This window comes from Trachypithecus francoisi, unplaced genomic scaffold, assembly GCF_009764315.1.
Source record: "Trachypithecus francoisi isolate TF-2019V2 unplaced genomic scaffold, Tfra_2.0 Lachesis_group1, whole genome shotgun sequence".
NCBI lineage: Eukaryota > Metazoa > Chordata > Mammalia > Primates > Cercopithecidae > Trachypithecus > Trachypithecus francoisi.
The window spans coordinates 39,793,484-39,815,373 of NW_022681454.1; the positions used below are offsets into that span (position 1 = coordinate 39,793,484).

Genomic DNA, 21,890 nt, shown 5'->3' on the forward strand with positions numbered 1-21,890 from the left:
GTGACACTCCATCTGTACTAAAATTTAAAAATTAGCTGCATGGTGGCAGGCGCATGTAATCCCAGCTACTCAGGAGGCTGACGCAGGAGAATCGCTCGAACCTGGAAGGCGGAGGTTGCAGGAAGCTGAGATTGCGCCACTGCACTTCAGCCTGGGCAACAATAGCCAGACTCCGTCTCAAAAAAAAAAAATTGGCTGCGCATGGTGGCCTGTAACCCGAGTCACTCTCAAAATAATAATAATAATAAAGCAAGGATTACATTTATCAGTGGAAATAAAAGGTCGGCTGGGCGCAGTGGCTCATGCCTGTAATCTCAACACTTTTGGGAGGCTGAGGTAGGTAGAATGCTTGAGCCCAGGAGTTCAAGACCAGACCGGGAAACATGGCAAAACTCTGTTTCTTCAAAACCTACAGAAATTAGCCCAGCGTAGTGGTGCATGCTTGTGGTCTTAACTACTGGGGAGGCTGAGGTAGGAGGATCACCTGAGCCTATGGAGAACCAGGCTGCAGCAGTGAGCCATGATCACACCACTGCACTCCAGCCTAGGTACCAGAGTGGGATTCTGTCTCAAAAAGCAGGGGGTGGGACGGAGTGTCAACAAATATATATATAAATTGATAAACAGAACACAAAGAAATTAGCTTTTTTTCTTTTCCCCGGGACCGACTCTCGCTCTGTCGCCAGGCTACAGTGCAGTGGTGCAATCTTGGCTCACTGTAACCTCTGCCTGCCAAGTTCAAGCCATTCTCCTACCTCAGCCTGAAATGAGCTATTTATAAAAATTGATTAACATAAAGAATTCAAATTTAAGTAACTAACAAACATGGTACTTCATATACTTTTCATGGGACAGAAAGAACTGCAAAGAAATCCTGTAAAGGATACTGGTAAAGCAGATCTGAATTTAGATTGTGTTTACAATAGGGTAGTACAAACAACCTTATGGATGTTAGAGGAAATCCAGGTTTTGACTGTAGAAGACAGAAATATGGAATGGAGGAAGCTCAGAAGTACTCTGTGCTGGAGGTTCAACTGGAGTAACATGGTTGACAGGCTGATTAAATTAAGTTATATAAATAAGGGAGATGCATTTCCCAGCCCTATATACGGAAAAGGCCTGAAGAAATTATATCCTAATAGCAATGCAAGCCAGACTCAGTGGCTTATGCCTATAATCCCATCACTTTCGGAGGCTGAGGTGGGAGAATCGCTTGAGGCCAGAAGTTCAAGACCAGCCTGATCAACGGAGAGCAACTCCCGAAGCTACAAAAAATTTAAAAATTACATGGTGGGGTTTTGCGGCTGTAGTCCCATCTACTCCAGAGGCTGAGACAAGAGGATCACTTGAACCCGGGAGGTGTAGTGAGCCGAGATCATGCCACTGCACTCCAGCCTGGGCTACACAGCAAGACTCCATCTCAAAAAATAATAAAATATGGCCTGGTGTGGTGGCTCACGCCTATAATCTCAGCACTTTGGGAGGCCGAGGTGGGCAGATTACCTGAGGTCAGGAGTTCGAGACCAGGCTGGCCAACATGGTGAAACATAAAAAATTAGCTGGGCATGATGGCACATCCCTGTAATCTCAGCTACTCGGGAGGCTGAGGGAGGAGAATCACCTGAACCTGGGAGACGGAGATTGCAGTGAGCTGAGATCGCGCCACTGTACTTCAGCCTGGGCGACAGCAAAACTGTCTCAAAAAAAAAAAACAATAATAATAATAAAATAAAAATTTGAAAGTACATATGGTTAGTATACTTTGATTTGTCACAAGAGCTCCTGTGGTAGACTAATGATGGCTACAAATTTTCTTTCCTGCTTCCATTGAGAGGTAAGGCCCATCTTTTTTCTCCCCTTGAACGTGGGCTGGGCTATGACAATGGTACTTTCTTTTAACCAACAGAGTAAGGTAGAGGTGACAAATGCCATTTCTGGACCAATTTCTGGCAACCTCCTCTATGGTGTCTTGGAACCCCTGGTCCAACTACTCTACTAGAAAGACTATGTGGAAAACCCTAAGACTACATCTTAGAGAAAAGAACCCAGCTGAGTCCAGCCTTTCAGTTGTTCCCACTAAGGTATCAAGTGTTTAAGTAAAGCCACTGTGGATCCTCTAGACCAATCTAGTCACTAGTTGAATACCAATGAGTAAGCCCAGTAGCCATGTGTAGCAGACGCAAGACAAACCATGCCTGAATTCCTGATCCACAAAACTGTGAGATAGTAAGTTGCTCACAATAGCTAAAAAGTGGAAACAATTCAAGTGTTCATTGACAGAGAAACAAAATGTGATACACACATACAATGGAATATTATTCAGCTTTAAAAGAGAAGGAAGTAATAACACATGCTAAAATATGGATGAATCTTAAAGGTACATGCTAAGTGAAATAAGCCAATCACGAAACGACAGATGTTGTGTGATTTCAATTATTTGAGAGTAAGGCTATCGCTTCTGAGCCTTTTGGCTAAGATCAAGTGGAGAGTAAGTCAAAGTCATCTAGACAAAAAGCAGAATGGTTGTTGCCAGGAGCTGGGGAAGGGAAAAATGAGGAGTTAGGGTTTAGTGGGTAGAGTTCCAGTTGGGGAAGATGGAAAATTCTGGAGATGAATGGTGGTGATGGTTTCACAACAATGTGAATGTACCTAATGCCAAAGAACTATACACTTAAAAATGATTAAAATGATAAATTTTATGTTACGGATATTTTATCATGAAAATTTTGAAATATCTTTTAAAAAGCTTGTTACACAGCAACAGATATCCAGAACAATTATACACAAACAGAAGTCTGAAATAAGAACTATACTGCACTAAGACTCCCTTCACAAATGTATATTGGCTATTATTTTAGGATATGATTTTAAGAAGTCTTGCGTCTCCATTTAATTTTTAATGTTCTGAGCAGAATCTTCTACATTCATAGAAACATTAAAACATATGAACAGAATTTAGAGTTAAAATTATATACTTAATCACATGCAAAATTATCACACTGTGTGGCAATGAGGGATAAATAAAAATCATTCATGGAAGTAAAAACAATTACAACCAAACCAGTACTTCTGGGGTCCTCCTGGAGGAAAGCAAAGGGAAAGAATTATGGCCTTCCTGCCCTTAATCTATTCACTACCTCTAACAAGGTTTGTGAGGAAAAGGGGATGCCCTACGTTAAAATCAATTCCACTATATCCTAATTCCTACTAAACCATCAAATAGGCCAGATGAGAATGGCTGATACAGGAAGAAAGATTAGAGATAAGATTAGAGATTAGAGATAAGGAAAACATACCTGTTAAGAAAAAATGGGAGGCCGGGCACAGTGGCTCAAGCCTGTAATCCCAGCACTTTGGGAGGCCGAGACGGGCGAATCACGAGGTCAGGAGATCGAAACCATCCTGGCTAACACGGTGAAACCCCCGTCTCTACTAAAAATACAAAAAAATTAGCTGGGCGAGGTGGCGGGCGCCTGTAGTCCCAGCTACTCGGGAGGCTGAGGCAGGAGAATGGCCTGAACCCGGGAGGCGGAGCTTGCAGTGAGCTGAGAACCGGCCACTGCACACTCCAGCCTGGGGGCAGAGCGAGACTCTGTCTCAAAAAAAAAAAAAAAAGAAAAAGAAAAAATGGGGATACTTTCACAAAACCCTATTTAATTTTTCTAATTCTCAGCATCAAGATAGTAGGTATTTTTATTTGTTTCTGTGACAAAATAATATAGCAGACCAGGGTAGCTGTATTAATGTCTGGAGCACTGCTCTCTGAGATCAGATAATTAAGAGATGAAAATAAGAAACAAATTTCAGGCCAGACATGGTGGCTCATGCCTGTAATCTCAGTGCTTTGGGAGGCCAAGCTGGGTGGATCACTTGAGGTCAGGAGTTCAAGACCAGCCTGGTCAACATGGTGAAACCCTGTCTCTACTAAAAATACAAAAAATTAGCTGGGCACGGTGCAGACACCTGTAATCCCAGCTACTCGGGAGGCTGAGGCAAGAGAATTGCTCGAACCTGGGAGGTGGAGGTTGCAGTGAGCTGAGATTGCGCCACTGCACTCCAGCCTGGGAAACAAGAGTGAAATTCTGTTTCAAAAAATAAAGAAAAAAAAAAAAAACAATTTCAGGCTAGGTGCGGTGGCTCACACCTGTAATTGTAGCACTTTGGGAGGTCTAGGCGGGTGAATCACTAGAGGTCAGGAGTTCAAGACCAGCCTGGCCAACATGATGAAACTCTGCCTCTACCAAAATATAAAAAATTAGGTGGATGTGGCGGCACGCACCTGTAATCCCAGCTACTCAGAAGGCTGAGGCAGGAGAATTGCTTGAACCTGGAAGGCACAGGTTGCAGTGAGCCAAGATCTTGCCACTGTACTCCACCCTGGGCGACAGAGAGATTCCGTCTCAAAATGAAAGAAAAAGAAAGAAAGGAAAGAAAGGAAAGAAAAAGAAAGAAAGAAAGAAAGAAAGAAAGAAAGAAAAGAAAGGAAAGGAAAGGAAAGGAAAGAAAGGAAAGAAAGAAAAGAAAAGAAACAAAACAATTTCACTCTATCCATCCCACCATTTAAAAACTAAGAAATGCCAGGCACGGTGGCTTACGAGCAAGACACCATCTCAGAAAAATAAGTAAATAAAATAAAAATAAAAAGGCCAGGCATGGTGGCTCTCTCCTGTAATCACAGAACTTTGGGAGGCCAAGGCAGGCGGATCATGAGGTCAGGAGTTCGAGACCAGCCTGGCCAACATGATGAAACCCCACTTCTACTAAAAATACAAAAGTAAGGTGAGTGTGATGGCAGGCACCTGTAGTCCCAGCTACTCAGGAGACTGAGCTGAGATCGCACCACTGCACTCCAGCCTGGCAACAGACCAAGAGACTCTGTCTCAAACAAACAAACAAAAAAATCAATAATTATCAAGGCCCTCCCATCTCCAAAGTAGCAAGCAAGAAAGAAACAACAAAGTATGTGTGTAGCAAATAGCTCTGTAGCAATCCATGACATAGGATATACTACATAACTAACTTAATTCCATTAAGCCCTTTATGGAATTTGCACAGCTACTTTTTTTTTTTTTTTTTGAGGCGGAGTCTCGCTCTGTCGCCCGGACTGGAGTGCAGTGGCCGGATCTCAGCTCACTGCAAGCTCCGCCTCCCGGGTTTATGCCATTCTCCTGCCTCAGCCTCCCCAGTAGCTGGGACTACAGGCGCCCGCCACCTCGTCCGGCTAGTTTTTGTATTTTTAGTAGAGATGGGGTTTCACCGTGTTAGCCAGGATGGTCTCGATCTCCTGACCTCGTGATCCACCCGTCTCGGCCTCCCAAAGTGCTGGGATTACAGGCTTGAGCCACCGCGCCCGGCCTGCACAGCTACTTTTAAGTGTATTTTATTTTTTAAATTTTTATTGTAAATGAGGTTTTGCCATATTGCCCAAGCTGGTCTCAAACTCCTGAGCTCAAGTGATCTGCCCATTTCAGCCTCCCAAAGTGCTGGAAATACAGGTATAAGCCAGGACATCAGACCTGTAAGTGTATTTTAAATGTTACTTATCAGATGTGAGCCCTGCATTAGTTTCAGAACCCACAACTATATGGGAGGATGGCTATTTGTGATTATCATTTTTTTAAAAATTTTTTTACTATTTATTTATTTATTTATTTTTTTGAGTTGGAGTTTCACTCTTGTTGCCCAGGCTGCAGTGCAATCGTGCTTAGATTACTTAATTATAGTATGAATTTTTTAAAAAATCACTTGTTCAGTATATGCTTTTTCTTCTCTTCCTTGTGACTGTGTTCCCCAGGCTGGAGCGCAGTGGCGTGATCTCGGCTCACTGCAACCTCTGCCTCCTGGGTTCAAGCAATTCTCCTGCCTCAGTCTCCTGAGTAGCTGCAATTACAGGCATGCGCCACCACACCCGGCTAATTTTGTATTTTTAGTAGAGACAGGGTTTCTCCATGTTGGTCAGGCTGGCCTCAAACTCCTGACCTCAGGTGATCCACCCACCTCAGCATCCCAAAGCGCTGGGATTACAGGCATAAGCCACAGTGCCCAGCTATTTGTGATTCTTAATGTAACAATGATACTAAACTATTGGCCATCCTTCCACACAGCTAACTTTAGTATGGTTTTTAAATTTGTCAATTAATATATAATTGTAACTTATCTAAGTAGCAGAAGTTAATGACACTTTTCAGCTTTATGTGACTAGAGTTGTTCACAACCTCTCAAATAGTTTCTTCAGCTGAAAAATTAGAAGAGAAATACATAATCTCTAAACTACCTGTTGACTCCAAAATTCTAAGTACTGCACCTATGTTACTATCTCTAAGACACAAACTCCTTGGTTTGAAAAGTCCTGGCCGGGCGCGGTGGCTCATGCCTGTAATCCCAGCACTTTGGGAGGTCGACGAGGGCAGATCACCTGAGGTCACGAGTTCGAGACCAGCCTGACCAGTGTGGTAAAACCCTGTCACTACTAAAAATACAAAGTTAGCCGGCATGGTGGTGGGCGCCAATAATCCCAGCTACTCAGGAGGCTGAGGCAGGAGAATCACTTGAACCCAGGAAGCAGAGGTTGCAGTGAGCCGAGATCACACCATTGCACTCCAGCCTGGGCAACAAGAGCAAAACTTGGTTTCAAAAAAAAAAAAAGTTCTTAGTTGCAATTTGAAATTTTTTCAAATTATCCTTTACTTTAAAAAATAAAAACATTTCTCTAATCCAATATTAATACAAAATGTTCATTCATTCACTTAACAAATATTTGTTCAGCACCCAACTATGTGCCAGGCATTAAGCTTGGCACTGAGAGGAATCAAAAACAGACATGGTATCTTTATTAATAAGGTTTACAGAGAAGCTGGAGAGAGAAACCAAATAAATGTATGGATAAATGTAATATGAAGGAGTTAAAGAGTAGAATCATTTTTTTCTTTTTTTTTCTTTTTCTTGAGACGGAGTCTCACCCTGTCGCCCAGGCTGTAATGCAGTGGTGTGATCTCAGCTCACTGCAACCTCCGCCTCCCGGGTTCAAGTGATTCTCCTGCCCTAGCCTCCCAAGTAGATGGGAGGCACACACAGGCATGTGCCACTACGCCCAGCTAATTTTTGTATTTTTAGTAGAGATGGGGCTTTACTATGTTGGTCAGGCTGTTCTCGAACTCTTGACCTCATGATCCGCCCACCTCGGCCTCCCAAAGTGCTAGGATTACAGGCGCGAGTCACCGCGCCCAGCCTGTGATGCAGAATCTTAAAGGCTTCCCTTAAGAAGTAACAAATGAGTGACAAATGATCTTATGGGCTATTTAATGTGAGGAATCTGTCTAGACAGAAATAAAGAAGGCATGTTCAGGGAACTGACCGAAGACCAGTGTGGCCTGACATAATAAAAATTGGTAAAGTAGTGCCCTGGAAACAGGAATGAAAAGTTCTAGTATACAAAAGCATATCTTAGCTATTTCAAAGACATACTCTAAAATTTATTGTCAATGAAGCTTCAAAGCTTCACAATAGTTTCTCTCAAATGTTTTACTAAAAAAAAAAAGCTGTCCTTTTTCTCCCTACAAAAGACCAAACTAACTCTCATTGATTCTCTTCACATTTCACTGCAATGTCTTCAACTACATGATAAAAATCACAACTTTTTAGTTCTACTTAGTTTAGATTCCTTAAAAGACAGCAACTATATAAGAACCAAGGTAAATATGGCGTTATTGCCCCATCTCTGTCACTAAACTGACCTGTGACTGATTTTGGTAAAAGTTACTTGGATACTTTGGCCTAACTTTTATTATCTGTGAAGTAAGGGGAGGTCCCAGAATTTCCTTTAAGATCCTTCTAATTCTAAAATTATGGTTCCACTGTAAAACTGCTTGTTCCTTTTTTTTTGAGATAGGGTCTCACTCGGTCACCCAGGCTGGAGTGCAGTGGTAGGATCATGGTTCACCGCAGCCCCGACCTTCCTGGGATCAAGTGATCCTCCTACCTCACCCTCCTGAGTAGCTATGACCACATTTGCATGCCACCATGTCCAGCTAATTTTTGTATTTTTTGTAGAGACAGGGTTTTACCATGTTGCCCAGGCCTATCTCAAATTCCTGGGCTCAAGCGTTCCTCCCACCTTGACCTCCTAAAGTGCTGGGATTACAGCCATGAGCCACCACACCCAGCCTTGCTCCATTCTTGAAAACTGATGAGAACAGGACCAAACACCGCTGAATTCCTTTGACCGAGATTGTACTTGCCTTTAAGATGTTTTATTTTTTCTTTTGCGGGGGGGAGGGGCAGGGTTTTGAGATGGAGTCTCGCTCTGTCGCCCAGGCTGGAGTGCAGTGGCGCCATGGTGGCTTACTGCAAGCTCCGCCTCCTGGGTTCATGCCATTCTCCTGCCTCAACCTCCCGAGTAGCTGGGACTACAGGCCCCGCCACCATGCCTGGGTAGTTTTTTTGTATTTTTAGTAGAGATGGGGTTTCACCTGTGTTAGCCAGGATGGTCTTGATCTCCTGACCTTGTGATCCGCCCGCCTCGGCCTCCCAAAGTGCTGGGATTACAGGCGTGAGCCACTGCGCCGGGCCTGCCTTTAAGATCTTTTTTAAAGAGACAGAGTCTCACTCTGTCACCTAGGCTAAAGTGCAGTGGCACGATAATGGCTCACCGCAACCTCTGCCTCCTATGTTTAAGTGATTCTCATGCCTCAGCCACAGGAGTAGCTGAGATTACAGAGGTATGCCACCACACCTGGCTAATTTTTCTATTTTTAGGAGAGATGGGGTTTCACCATGTTGGCTAGGCTGGTCTCGAACTCCTGAGCTAAAGCAATCCACCTGCCTTGGCCTCCCAAAGTGCTAGGATTACAAGCAAGAGCCCCTGCATCCAGGCTTAAGCTCTCTTTGTATTTGTATAGCATTTCAACACTATTGCTATGCTATAATAATAAAAAACTCCCAAATTTATAAAATTACCAATAACTAAGGTTCTAATAAAAAACTAACAAAATTTCAAAAATAAGTATTGTTAAAAATCTACATTTCCAATGAGGCATGACACTTTAAACAGGGAACCCTAATAAGCACAAAGTCAAAATAGAAAGGAAGGCAGAAGAAATACAAAATCAAAAGAATTTTTCAGAAAATCAAAATTTTGGCAGTAGGACATTGAAGTTGGTTGATATGAATGTCGATTTTAACTTCCAAAAGAACTAGTAACAAATGGATAATCTAACTCGATACTCATTCTCCACTGATATATGTCCATTTATAGTTAACAGCACTTCTGATAATCTATTTTCAAACAGAAAATGTATGTAAGTAGTCATAACTTCCCCACTATACCTTTAAAAAAACTGAGACAGGGTCTCACTATGTTGCCCAGGTCTGAACCTCCTGTGCTCAAATGATCCTCCTGCCTTGGCCCTCAAAGTGCTGGGATTACAGGCATGAGTCCCTGCACCCAGCCAAAACTTTCCTTTTTTTCTCCACTGTTTAAGTAATTTTTATTAAAGCAGGAATTTTATCATCCAAATTACATTTCCTTGCTCAGTTATCAATTCTGTTACTTAAAACAGAACTGACATTTTGAGCTATTCCACAGTAAAGAATTACAAAATTAAAGAAAGGAATACTTTGAATTTTTGTACTTTGCTGAAAATTATTGTTCCCAGGATCTATAAAACATTAATTTGTTTTTATATTTTATTTTTTTGTGGGGTTTTTTTTTTTAATCAATAAGTAATCTAGGACTAATATTATGTTTGCTAGACCTGGCATCTGCTTGGAAAGGAAAGTTTCCTTTCCTTTTTAAATTTATTTTATATTTCGCAATTTTTTCCCCCTATTTAGGTTTTTCTATGTTTGGATAGTTTTCTTTGGTGAAGCACAAGTTTCTTTTTGTGGTCCCTGATCAGTTTTAAACAGTAGGAACACCGATGGCACTGTTAACTGCTTTCTGGGTAGCCTCTTTAGCTTGGTGGGCTTGTAATACAGCTAGCTTCAACAACCTTAGAACCGAGTGACTCTGGAGACTCAGACGGAGTCTTGCTCTGTCGCCCAGGCTCAAGTGCTGTGGCGTGATCTCGGCTCACCACAAGCTCTGCCTCCTGAGTTCACGCCATTCTCTTGCTTCAGACTCCCAAGTAGCCGGGACTACAGGCACCCACCACCACACCCGGCTAATTTTTTGTTATTTTTAGTAGAGACGGGGTTTCACCGTGTTAGCCAGGATGGTCTCAATCTCCTGACCTCGTGATCCACCTGCCTCAGCCTCCCAAAGTGCTGGGACTACAGGTGTGAGCCACTGCGCCCGGCCAAGCATATGAAGAAGTTCTGAGTTATCAATCTCCAACAACATGCCAGTGATTTTACCAGCAAGAGTAGGGTACATGGCTTGAATAACAGGAAACAGCTGTTCACCCAACATTTGCTTTTGCTCTTGAGGGGCAGATGCCAACATGGAAGCAGTCAAAGGTTCCCGACCTTGTACATGAACAGCAACCTATTGCATTGTAACTTGTGGCTGTGCATTAAGATGTTGCTGAGGACTGCAAACTCCCGCAGCATATTTATACTGTGGAACAGTGCGGACAGCAGTAGCTGCAGCAGATACCAGAGTGTTAATATTTATGTGAACAATCTTGATAATGGTATTGATGATGAACGTCTCCAGTAAGAGTTTCTCCATTTGGTACAATCACTAGTGCAAAGGCTATGATGGAGGGTGGTCGCAGCAAAGGGTTTGGTTTTCTGTTTCCCCTTCCCGGAAGAAGCCACTAAAGCAGTTACAGAAATGAACGGTAGAATTGGGGCCACAAAAACCACTGTATGTAGATTTAGCTCAGAGCCAAAAAGAGTGCCAGGCTCATTTCACTAACCAGTATATGCAGAGAATGGCCAAGTGTACGAGCTGTGCCCAACCATGTCATCAGCCCCTACCAGACAGCACCTGGTTACTTCATGGCAGCTATTCCACACTCAGAACTGTGCTGCATACTCTCCTCCTAGCCAAATTGCTCTACTAAGACCAAGTCCTTGCTGGACTGCTCAGGGTGCCACACCTCATCCATTCCAATATGCCTGGTGCTATCCGCCCAGCTGCTCCTAGACCACCACTTAGTACTATGAGACCAGCTTCTTCACAGGTTCTATGAGTCATGTCAACAGAGCGTGTTGCTAACACATCAACTTTCCATTTTTTAACCAAAATTATCCAACACTAGAATTCAAGGTTTCAATATTCTTAATTTGAGAACTTAATGTTAAAGATCCATAAATTGTTTAAGTTTTATATTTCATAATTTATCATTCCCAAAACAGTATAACTTTTAGAAGCATCAATCAAGCACCTCAATTCATATATAATCTTTAGTATCAAGATTTGTTTTATTTATTTTGTTTTACTTTTTTTGAGACAGAGTTTCACTCTTGTTGCCCAGGCTGGAGTGCAATGGCGCAATCTCTGCTCACCAAAACTTCTGCCTCCCGGATTCAAGTGATTCTCCTGCCTCAGCCTCCCAGTAGCTACGATTACAGGCATGTGCCACTACGCCCGGCTAATTTTGTATTTTTAGTAGAACTCCAGACCTCAGGTGATCCACCTGCCTCAGCCTCCCAAAGTGCTGGGATTGCAGGCGTGAGCCACTGCCCTGGGTCCAAGATTTGTTTTAATGAAAGGGGCCGCGAGCAGTGGCTTACACCTGTAATCCGAGCATATTGGGAGGCTGATGTGGGCAGATCATTCTAAGTCAGGAATTGGAGACCAAAGTGACCAACACAGTGAAATCCCATCTCTACTAAAAATACAAAAATTAGTTGGGCGTGGGATTGGGCGCCTATAATCCCAGCTACTGGGGAGGCTGAGGCAGGAGAATTGCTTGAACTCAGGAGGTGGAGGTTGCAGTGGGCTGAGACGGCACCACTGCACTCCAGCCTGGGTGACAGAGCAAGACTCTGTCTCAAAAAAAAAAAAAAAAAAAATTAGCCAGGTGTGGTGGCACACGCTGGTAGTCCCAGCTACTTGGGAGGCTGAGGCAGAACAGCTTGAACCTGGGAAGTGGAGGTTGCAGTGAGCTGAGATCACACCACTGCACATAGATTCGTTTTAATGAAAGAAACTGTTCTCTTATTCCTTCCAAAAAGGCAACAAATTGCACAACCAAATTAGAGTTTGAAAACTAAGCCACACGAATATTTTAAATACTGTACTAATTAAAATGTAACATTAGGTACATTTACTGGGCTCCAAGAGCAAGAGGCCAAGCTCATTCCCTAAAATACATTTCGCCAAGTCGCCCAAGATGGAAACACTGTCAACAATGTTGCTTGCCTCACCTCCCACCAATTCTGATTCTAACTCTGAAAAGTTGTTAAATCACTTCCTAGTCACTATTACCAATGCCACAGCCTTACCTGAAGATTTCAACGTCTTTCACCTAGACTACTGTTCATAGTTTCCTAGCCGGACTCACTGCCTCTGGTGTTTCCCTACTCCAATCTAGCACCAATTGTGACAATCAAAATGTCTCCAGCATTGCCAAACATCTCCTGGAGGTCAAAGTTGCCCTGACTCAGAACCACTGCTTCAAGCTGATCCTACAAGAGTATCACTTATTTGGTAAGATTCTGGCCACAATCTATGTCAGTGGAACAGAAACCAAAAAAACTTACAAACGTGAGGCTGAAATTTAAAACCTTAACCTTAGGGCTGCCATGCTTAAACGAAATTAGCTGACATCTCATAAAAAGAGCCATAATACTCTTAAACTCCTTTGAACTATGTATAGACTTAAATCATCTTACTTTAAGCCTGAATTATGAAAAGTGTACCTTCTGTCAAAGTTTAACCACAATATATACATATTTAAGCTTCTGAACACTAGAAAATCATGCAAATTTTTAAAAAGGACTTTGCACTTCAATCAGTCCTCCTCAGAAGTTGAAAATAGGAAACTTCTTGGGCAAATTACTGCCTACACGTAAGTGTGCAAGACACTCTGAACAGTATTCTCATGAAATACCTCCAGAAAAAACTCTAAAAACACACAAATTCTTACGTTTGAAAACCAGGAAGTTTTTGAAAAATCACACTTTTTAAATTTCCCACAATGGTTATGTCCTTACAAAGCTTACTCAAAGATAACTTATCTGAGATACAACAGTACCTTTCACAGGGCGTAAGAGATCTAAAAAACTTGGAACTCTAAAGGCCAGAACGAGCAGGGTAGCAATGACAGGAGAAAGCGCCTCCTACCAAAGACGTCTGAAGAGCGAACAATCCGTCCAGACGCTTACCTTCAGGCGTTTGATCATCTCGTCAGTGGTGATCTTGTCGGTGATCTCTTTTACCCCCGGAGGGTAAGCGATCTTCCCGTCGGCACTCACGACGCCACAGAGGGCAGTGGCAGGCTTGGGCTGCGCCGTGAAGTCCATCCTGGGGGACAACTTTTGGTTCACAGTCCTCTACCGGCCTCTATCGGTCAGAAAACCAAAGTTCAGCGGGAAAGGGGCGACTTTGTAACCTCTTTTTTCATTTCAAATCTCTCTAATCTGGAAAAGGCCCTTTCTCCCCGGAGGCCGGGGACCCGGCAGCGGCCTCGCCACCCGCTCTTTCCCAGGGCTCGAACCCCGCCGGCCCCACCAGCCCCAGCCCAGCCAGCCCCAGGCTCACGGGGCTCCTCGGCACCAGCAGCCGCGGCCGCGGGAGGCGCCGAACAGCGCCAGGAGTTTCCCATTCCGCCTTTCACAATGAAATCCAGCCCCGAGCACCAAGGTACGAAGTTTGGCAGCCTCAGGAGGCCGGCAAGAACCCCAAGGCCCCCGCTCGGCCGTCGGGAAGCGCCCAGTCCCGCCCGGCCAGTCCCCCCCGGGAAAGCAGACGCGAGGCCTATAAGGCTCGGCTTAGGCCGCAAAACTAGGGACCCAGCGGACCCACGCGCAGCGGCGGCTCCCGGGAACAAAACGCCCTTGCCCAGCCGAGCCTCGGACCTGGGGTAGTGCCCCGCCGCACTGCCGCCCCTCCCCTGTTCCGCTCCCTCACCCCCGCGGGAGGGGAAAACAAGCCGCTCTCCACCCCGAGCCCCACGCCAGGAAGCGGCTGACGCGGCTCCGCACTTCACATTTTGTTCCTTCAACTTCGGCTGAGGGACCCCAGCTGCTTCTCTGGCCCCCGGCCGCTTGGCGCCTCCGGCACCGCCAAGGCCTTTCCGGCACCCCCGGGCGGCCCCACCGGGCCTCGGACCCGCGGCCCCCCCTCCGGTCTCCTCTTCCGTCCCCTCCCTCCAGCAGCCTAGGGCGGGAGCCGAGCCACCGCCGCCTTTACCTCCTCCTCATGCGGGCGGAAGGTGCATCGAGCGCCCGGGCCTCTGTCAGGTGGTTGCGCCGCCGCCCCTCGTCGGGCTGCACACAAAGCGGCTCCGCGGGTCCCGCCGCCGCCGCCGCCCGCCCGCCCGGGAGCGGCGCTGGGGCTGGCGGTGCCGAGGAGGAGCAGCCGCTGCGGGGGGAGACGCGGGGCGAGTGAGCGCTGGGCGGGGAGACAGTGCCGCTCTCCGTCTGGCCGAGGAAGAGCAGCCTCGAAGGCTCCTCCGGGAACGTGTGCGCGTGGGTCCGCCCGGGACCCCCGCAGCCCGCCCACACGCACCTCGCGCCGGCCCGGACCGCCGACTCGGACCCGGACGCCCCTCGCAGCGGCGCGCGCCCGGCCGTCCGTGCCCCGGGAGCCGGCCCTCGCGCACACACCGGACGGTCACGCGAGCGGCGCGAGAACACGCGAGAGCAGCGCGCGCTCCTCGCTCCCTCCCCTTCCTCCGCCGGCCGTGCATCCGCCTCCCTCGGGCCCGAGGCGGCCGCGCGCAGGGCGGACAGCGCCGCCACCCGGTTGGCGCCAATACCTGCCGCCCGGGGCGCCTCCGGGAGGACCCGACCGGAGAGGGCGAGAGGAGGAGGAGCCCGGGTGGCGGGAAGCGAGCCCAGGTTCCCGCGGCCCTGCGAAGGCACGCAGGGCAAACAGCGCTTTATTTTTCGCAGCGGCGATGAGCTGGTGACTTTGGGGGGTCATCCTGAGGGACATAGACGGAACTGGTTGGGAGTAGTTAATTGCTCGGTGAAAATGAACTGATTTCCTCCTCAGGGAGAGATCTGCAAAGTCAAGGAAAGTTGTGCAACGGGGCACAGCGTGAGCGGCTCACTCTCGGGTCTTCTGACAGCCACCCGAGTTGCCCACCGTCCTTAGATTTCTGAAGTTAATATTTTGAAAGCTGCAAAACATGAAAATAGCATTGGGTCGAGTCGTTCTCAAGGTATGGTCTTTGGGCCACCAGGCCTCACAATCACTTTGGGTACTGGCTGGAAACATAGGTTTCCAACTCCAAACATAAAAAAGTGAGGATCTCTGAGAGTGGAACCCAGAAATAAGCGTTTATTAATTAGGTGGGTGATTCTTGTCAAAAAGGAAGAACTCATTTTTTTTTAATGTTTTAAACGTACCAAGCATTAACGTTTTCTGTCATCCAAAGGAAAACAACTATCAGGTAAAAAAAAGTGCACGCAGCAGTGTTTGAGCATTTTAATGTATGTGAAATAAATGAACGCAAGAGCGTTCTATTTAAAAAAATACCTATTTAAAAAAAAAATCAAGAGCATACACAAAATTTCCAAAGAGGAAGTTGAAAAAAGGATGCAATAATATGAAATCGCATTCAGCTCTTGAAACTAACCACTACCATAGTTTAAAATGTTAGCTGGGCGAAGTGGCGGGCGCCTGTAGTCCCAGCTACTCGGGAGGCTGAGGCAGGAGAATGGCGTAAACCCAGGAGGCGGAGCTTGCAGTGAGCTGAGATCCGGCCACTGCACTCCAGTCCGGGCTACAGAGCGAGACTCCGCCTCAAAAAAAATAAATAAATAAATAAATAAATAAAATGATATTCTTTTGTGTATTCAAATTATTCTTGATGGATATCCATTGGTCTATTTTTTTCCCACATCCTTTAATGTCAACTTAAAAATAGTAAAGGTACTTCAGCTCACTGACTTGTTTTTGACGTATTACACAAGAGAGCAGTCATTGCGAGTCTGACACTCCAATTGCTGATTTGCTAGAACTCTGCCCAAAAGTCAGTGGTTTGTTCTTAGGCATTTGCAGCACCAGGCAGAATCCATTTAAAATTGTCTTCATCCAAACTATTAAGTGGACCAAAAGCTGCTCTCTTTTTAGGCTCTCCCTGTCACTTTTGATATTTCTTTTTTTTTTTTTTTTTTGAGACGGAGTCTTGCTCTGTCGCCCAGGCTGGAGTGCAATGGTGCGATCTCAGCTCACTGCAAGCTCTGCCTTCCGGGTTCACACCATTCTCCTGCCTCAGCCTCCCGAGTAGCTGGGACTACACGCGCCCACCACCACGCCAAGCTAATTTTATTTTTTTGTATTTTTAGTAGAGACAGGTTTTCACTGTGTTAGCCAGAATGGTCTCGATCTTCTGACCTCATGATCTGCCCGCCTCAGCCTCCCAAAGTGCTGGGATTACAGGCATGAGCCACTGCGCCCAGCCAACTTTTGATATTTTTTTCTGTTACATTTAATTAAACAGCAATGATTTTATCTTTCATTCTCCTCAGTAGCTTGCCCATTATTCAATGGAGTTTTATATGTGTACATAGATTTTTTAATTATTATTATTTTTTGAGACGAAGTCTCACTCTGTTGCCCAGGCTGCGTGGCAGTGGCATGGTCTCGGCTCACTACAGCATCTGCCTCCCAGGTTCAAGCGATTCTTGTGACTCAAGCCCACAAGTAGCTGGGGCTACGGGTGTGCGCCACGATACCAGGCTAATTTTTATTTTATTTTACTTTATTTTTGAGACAGTCTCCCTCTATCGCCCAGACTGGAGTGTGGTGGTGTGATCCTGGCTCATTACAACCTCTGCCTTCTGGGTTCAAGCAATTCTCCTGCCTCACCCTCCCAAGTAGCTGAGATTACAGGCGCCCGCCACTATGCCTGGATAATTTTTGTATTTTTAGTAGACACAGGGTTTCACCATGTTGGTCAGGCTGGTCTCAAACTCCTGACCTCAGGTAATCTGCCCGCCTCAGCCTCCCAAAGTACTGGGATTACAGGCGTGAGCCACCGCGCCTGGCCTTACTGGTTGATTTTGTTTCTTTTCTTTTTTTTTTTTTTTTTTTTGAGGCGGAGTCTCGCTCTGTCGCCTGGACTGGAGTGCAGTGGCCAGATCTCAGCTCACTGCAAGCTCCGCCTCCCGGGTTTACGCCATTCTCCTGCCTCAGCCTCCCGAGTAGCTGGGACTACAGGCGCCCGCCACCTCGCCCGGCTAGTTTTTGTATTTTCAGTAGAGACGGGGTTTCACCGTATTAGCCAGGATGGTCTCGATCTCCTGACCTCATGATCCGCCCGTCTCGGCCTCCCAAAGTGCTGGGATTACAGGCTTGAGCCACCGCGCCCGGCCATTTTTCTTTTTTTTTTTGACATAGAGTCTCACTCTATCACCAGGTTTGAGTGCAGTAGTGCGATCTTGGTTCACTGCACCTCTCTGCCTCCCAGGTTCGAGAGATTCATCTGCCTCAGCCTCCCAAGTAGCTGGGACTACAGGCACACACCACCACGCCCAGCTTATTTTTATATTTTTAGTAGAGATGGGGTTTCACCATATTGGCCAGATTGATCTCGAACTCCTGACCTCATGATCCAGCCACCTCGGCCCCTCAAAGTCCTGGGATTACAGGTGTGAGCCCCTGTGCCTGGCCTATTTTTTTTTTTTTGAGATGAAGTCTTGCTCTATTGCCCAGGCTGTAGTGCAGTGGTGCAGTCTGGGCACACTGCACCCTATGCCTCCTGGGTTCAAGCAAATCTCCTGCCCCAGCCTCCTAAGTATCTGGGACTACAGGCATGCGCCACCACGCCCAGCTAATTTTTGTATTTTTAGTAGAGATGGGGTTTTACCATGTTGGCCAGACTGGTCTCCAACTCTTGACCCTAGGTGATCCACCCGCCTTGGGCTCCCAAAGTGCTGGAATTACAGGCGTGAGCCACTGCACCCAACCTCCACCAAGCTTTTCTTCCCCGCTCAGTGCCCAAAACAATGCTTATATTGTAGGCCTCTTTAAATAATTGTTTCACAAAGGAAGGCCTGTCCTCCTGGTGGACCTCAATTTTTTTGGGGAGAAATAGACCAAAATAAAAATAATACATGTATATGAAAATAAAGTAGGGAAGAGCTGGGCACGGTGACTCGCACCTGTGATCCCAGCACTTTGGGAGGGGGAGGCAGGCAGACTATTTGAGGTCATGAGTTTCAGACCAGCCTGGCCAACATGGTGAAACCCCATCTCTATTAAAAACACAAAAAAATTAGACTCAGTGGCTCAGATGCAGTGGCTCAGAACTGTAATCCCAGCACTTTGGGAAGCCAAGGAGGGTGGATCACCTGAGGTCAGGAGTTCCAGACCAGCCTGACCAACATGGTGAAACCCTGTCTCTACTAAAAATACAAAAATTAGCCAGGCACGCTGGCACATATCTGTAATCCCAGCTACTAGGGAGGCTGAGGCAGGAGAATCGCTTGAACCGGGGAGATGGAGGTTGCAGTGAGCTGGGAAAGCACCACTGCACTCCAGCCTGGGCGACAGAGTGAGACTCCCGGGAGTGAGAGAGAGTATAGATCGCATATAGCATTATAGACCTCTGGTAGAACTGTGGCTATCCTCTGATTCAGATGGGAAACTAATGGTCTGTTTTAAGCAAAGAGGTGATATGATGTATATCCTGAGTTAGGCAACGTTGGACAAACCACTTAATCCTTCTGTGCCTCATTTTCTTCATCTGTAAAACAAGGATAATAATAGTATCTTCCTCAGATGATCATCATGAGGAATAAATATGTTAATTTTTTTTTTCTCTGTCGCCCAGGCTGGAGTGCAGTGCTGTAATCTTGGCTCATTGCAACCTCTGCCTCCCAGGTTCAAGAGATTCTCTTGCCTCAACTTCCCTAGTAGCTGGGATTACAGGCACGCGCCACCACGCCCAGCTATTTTTTGTATTTTTAGTGGAGATGGGATTTCATCAGGTTGGCCAGGCTGCTCTTGAACTCCTGACCTCAGGTGATCCACCCACCTCAGCCTCCCAAAGTGCTACAATTACAGGTGTAAGCCACTGCGCCTGGCCATAAGTTAATGTTTGTAAAGTGCCTAGAATAGTAACTCACATATGCTAAGCTCTACATAATTTTTTTTCATAAAATAAAAAAAATCATTATAGCTGCTGGGTTGAAAATAGCAGTAGATATGCAAATGTGGAAGAAGGGTAGCCCGGTAGGTGTAAGACAACTATAAAAATCCCAAGGAAAAATGGTAACAAGAACCATTTCTGCCGGGCGCGGTGGCTCAAGCCTGTAATCCCAGCACTTTGGGAGGCCGAGACGGGCGGATCACGAGGTCAGGAGATTGAGACCATCCTGGCTAACATGGTGAAACCCCGTCTCTACTAAAAAATACAAAAAACTAGCTGGGCGTGGTGGCGGGCGCCTGTAATCCCAGCTACTCGGGAGGCTGAGGCAAGAGAATGGTGTAAACCCGGGAGGCGGAGTTGCAGTGAGCTGAGATAGTGCCACTGCACTCCAGCCTGGGCGACAGAGCAAGACTCTGTCTCAAAAAAAAAAAAAAAAAAAAAGGAACCATTTCTTAGAATGATATAGCTAATAGAAGTAATGGCAGTAGAGGTGGTAAAAAGGGGCAGAAGAAGAAGAGACAAGAAATCAGGGATGACAGCAGGTGCCATGTCCAGCCGCGAAGGTGGCAAGAGGAAGCCCCTGAAACAGCCCAAGAAGCAGGCCACAGAGATGGACGAGGTAGAGAAGGCTTTCAAGCAGAAACAAAAAGAGGAGCAAAAGAAACTCAAGGAGCTAAAAGCGAAGGCGGCGGGGAAGGGGCCCCTGGCCACAGGTGGAATTAAGAAATCTGGCAAAAAGTAAGCTGTTCCTTGTGCCTGAGGAAATGATGACCCTTTATTTCATCAGTATTTAAACATCAGTATTCCCTGCCATAACATCTTTTGCCACCGATAGTTGGAATTAAGTGTTGTTTTGGAACTATTGTACATTTAAGAATAAACTTCTGTTAAAAAAAAGAAAAAAAGAAGAAGAAGAAAAGAAAGAAATCAAAGATGACTCTTAAAAGTTTTCAGCCTGAGTAACTAGAACCACTATCAAGATAATGAGGACTATGCTTGGATCAGATCAGATTTAGGTCCTAAAAGATATCCATGCTATCATAAAAGTTAATTAAACAGTCACTGAGCTCCTATACTGGGTAAGGCATTGAACTAGGCACTGAGAGAATATGTTAAAAACAAAATCCGGCTGGGCATGCTGGCTCACACCTGTAATTCCAGCACTTTGGGAGGCCGAGAACGGATCACAAGGTCAGGAGTTCAAGACCAGCCTGCCCAACATGGTAAAATCCTGTCTCTACCAAAAATACAAAAAATTAGCTGGTCATGGTCGTGGGCGCCTGTAATCCCAGCTACTTGGGAGGCTGAGGCAGGAGAATTTCTTGAACCCGGGAGGCAGAGGTTGCAGTAAGCCAAGATCACACCACTGCACTCCAGCCTAGGGGACAGTGAGACTCCATCTCAAAAAAAAAAAAAAAGGCCGGGCTGGGTGCCTTACACCTGTAATCCTGGCACTTTAGGAGGCGGAGGTGGGTGGATCACGAGGTCAGGAGCTCGAGACCAGCCTGAACAACATGTGAAAAACTCGTCTCTACTAAAAATACAAAAATTAGCTGGGCATGGTGGCACGTGCCTGTAATCCCAGCTACTCAGGAGGCTGAGATAGGAGAATCACTCGAACCCAGGAGATGGAGGTTGTGGTGAGCCAAAATTGCACCACTGCACTCCAGCCTGGGCGATAGAGTGAGACTCCATCTCAAAAAAAAAAAAAAACTATGACAAAGTCCCTATGCTTTACAGGATCACAGTCTATTGGAGGAACCAGAGACATACATCTAATCCCAATCTGAGACAAGCCTGCAATATGTTTTTGTGTTTTTGTTTTTGTTTTTGATTTTGTTTTCTGTTTGAGAGGGAGTCTCACTCTGTTGCCCAGACTGGAGTACAGTGGTGCAATCTTGGCTCACTGAAACTTCCACCTTGCAGGTTCAAGCCATTCTCCTGCCTCAGCCTCCTGAGTACCTGGGATCACAGGCATGCACCACCACAACCAGCTGATTTTTGTATTTTTAACAGGGATGACAGGATTTCATTATTTTGGCCAGGCTGGTCTCAAACTCCTGACCTCAAGTGATCTGCCTGCCTCAGCCTCCCAAAGTGCTGGGATTACAGGCATGAGCCACTGCGCCAGGCCACTGTGATATGTTTTATATTGGAGATGTGAACCACATTGTCTGGGAGCCTGGAAAAGCGATGCTGGGGAGCTTCAAAAAGGAGACATTTGAGGCTAGGCCTTGAAGAATGAGTTACAGCGAATAGTTGTTGTGGAGAGAATAGCTAATAAACGTAACCACAGGGTAAAACAAACAAAAAAAAAACAGCTGAGCATGGTGGCTCACCCTTGTAATCCCAGCACTTTAGGAAGCAGAGGCAGGCAGATCACTAGGTCAGGAGTTTGAGACTATCCTGGCCAACATGGTGAAACCCCCATCTCTACTAAAAATACAAAAATTAGCGGGGCCTGGTGGCATGTGCCTGTAGTCCCAGTTACTCAGGAGGCTGAGGCAGGAGAATCGCTTGAACCTGGGAGACAGAGATTGCAGTGAGCTGAGATCGCACCACTGCACTCCAGCTTGGTAACAGAATGAGACTCTGTCTCAAAACCAACCAACCAACAAACAAAAACAAACAAACAAACAAAAACCCCACAAAAAAACACACAAGGTTTAGAAGTGA

At 46.0% G+C, this 21,890-nt stretch overlaps 2 protein-coding genes and 1 long non-coding RNA gene across 5 annotated transcripts in view; 1 reads left to right on the top strand and 2 right to left on the bottom strand.

Annotated features, from left to right (window-relative positions):
* The window catches only part of PDS5A (PDS5 cohesin associated factor A), a 170,088-nt gene extending 155,279 nt beyond the window's left edge, over nucleotides 1-14,809 (bottom strand). The window contains exons 1-3 of one of the 3 annotated variants that reach the window (XM_033214030.1): nucleotides 14,621-14,751; nucleotides 14,303-14,473; nucleotides 13,276-13,453 (exon numbers count right to left, since the gene is read on the bottom strand). In XM_033214030.1, coding sequence (XP_033069921.1) covers nucleotides 13,276-13,413 — 138 coding nt within the window. In that variant the 5' untranslated portion in view covers nucleotides 13,414-13,453; nucleotides 14,303-14,473; nucleotides 14,621-14,751. Of the gene's footprint in view, nucleotides 1-13,275; nucleotides 13,454-14,094; nucleotides 14,228-14,302 lie in introns of those variants that run through there. The other 2 variants (XM_033214029.1, XM_033214031.1) reach the window with 2 other exon arrangements.
* LOC117085297 lies at nucleotides 9,619-10,065 on the bottom strand. The gene is made up of 2 exons (XR_004437911.1): nucleotides 9,870-10,065; nucleotides 9,619-9,780 (listed from the first exon to the last, which is right to left on the bottom strand). It is a non-coding gene; the product is annotated as an uncharacterized LOC117085297 (long non-coding RNA).
* Nucleotides 14,810-19,609: 4,800 nt separating the features above from the next.
* Nucleotides 19,610-20,146, top strand: LOC117085296 (translation machinery-associated protein 7-like). The gene has a single exon (XM_033214032.1). It carries the CDS (start codon nucleotides 19,693-19,695, stop codon nucleotides 19,954-19,956), a length of 264 nt encoding a protein of 87 aa, XP_033069923.1. The 5' UTR covers nucleotides 19,610-19,692; the 3' UTR covers nucleotides 19,957-20,146.
* The last annotated feature ends 1,744 nt before the right edge of the window (nucleotides 20,147-21,890 follow it).

Excerpts from the sequence above, each read along its gene's own strand:
- LOC117085296 (XM_033214032.1), top strand. The coding sequence starts at position 19,693 with ATGGCAGTAGAGGTGGTAAAAAGGGGCAGAAGAAGAAGAGACAAGAAA.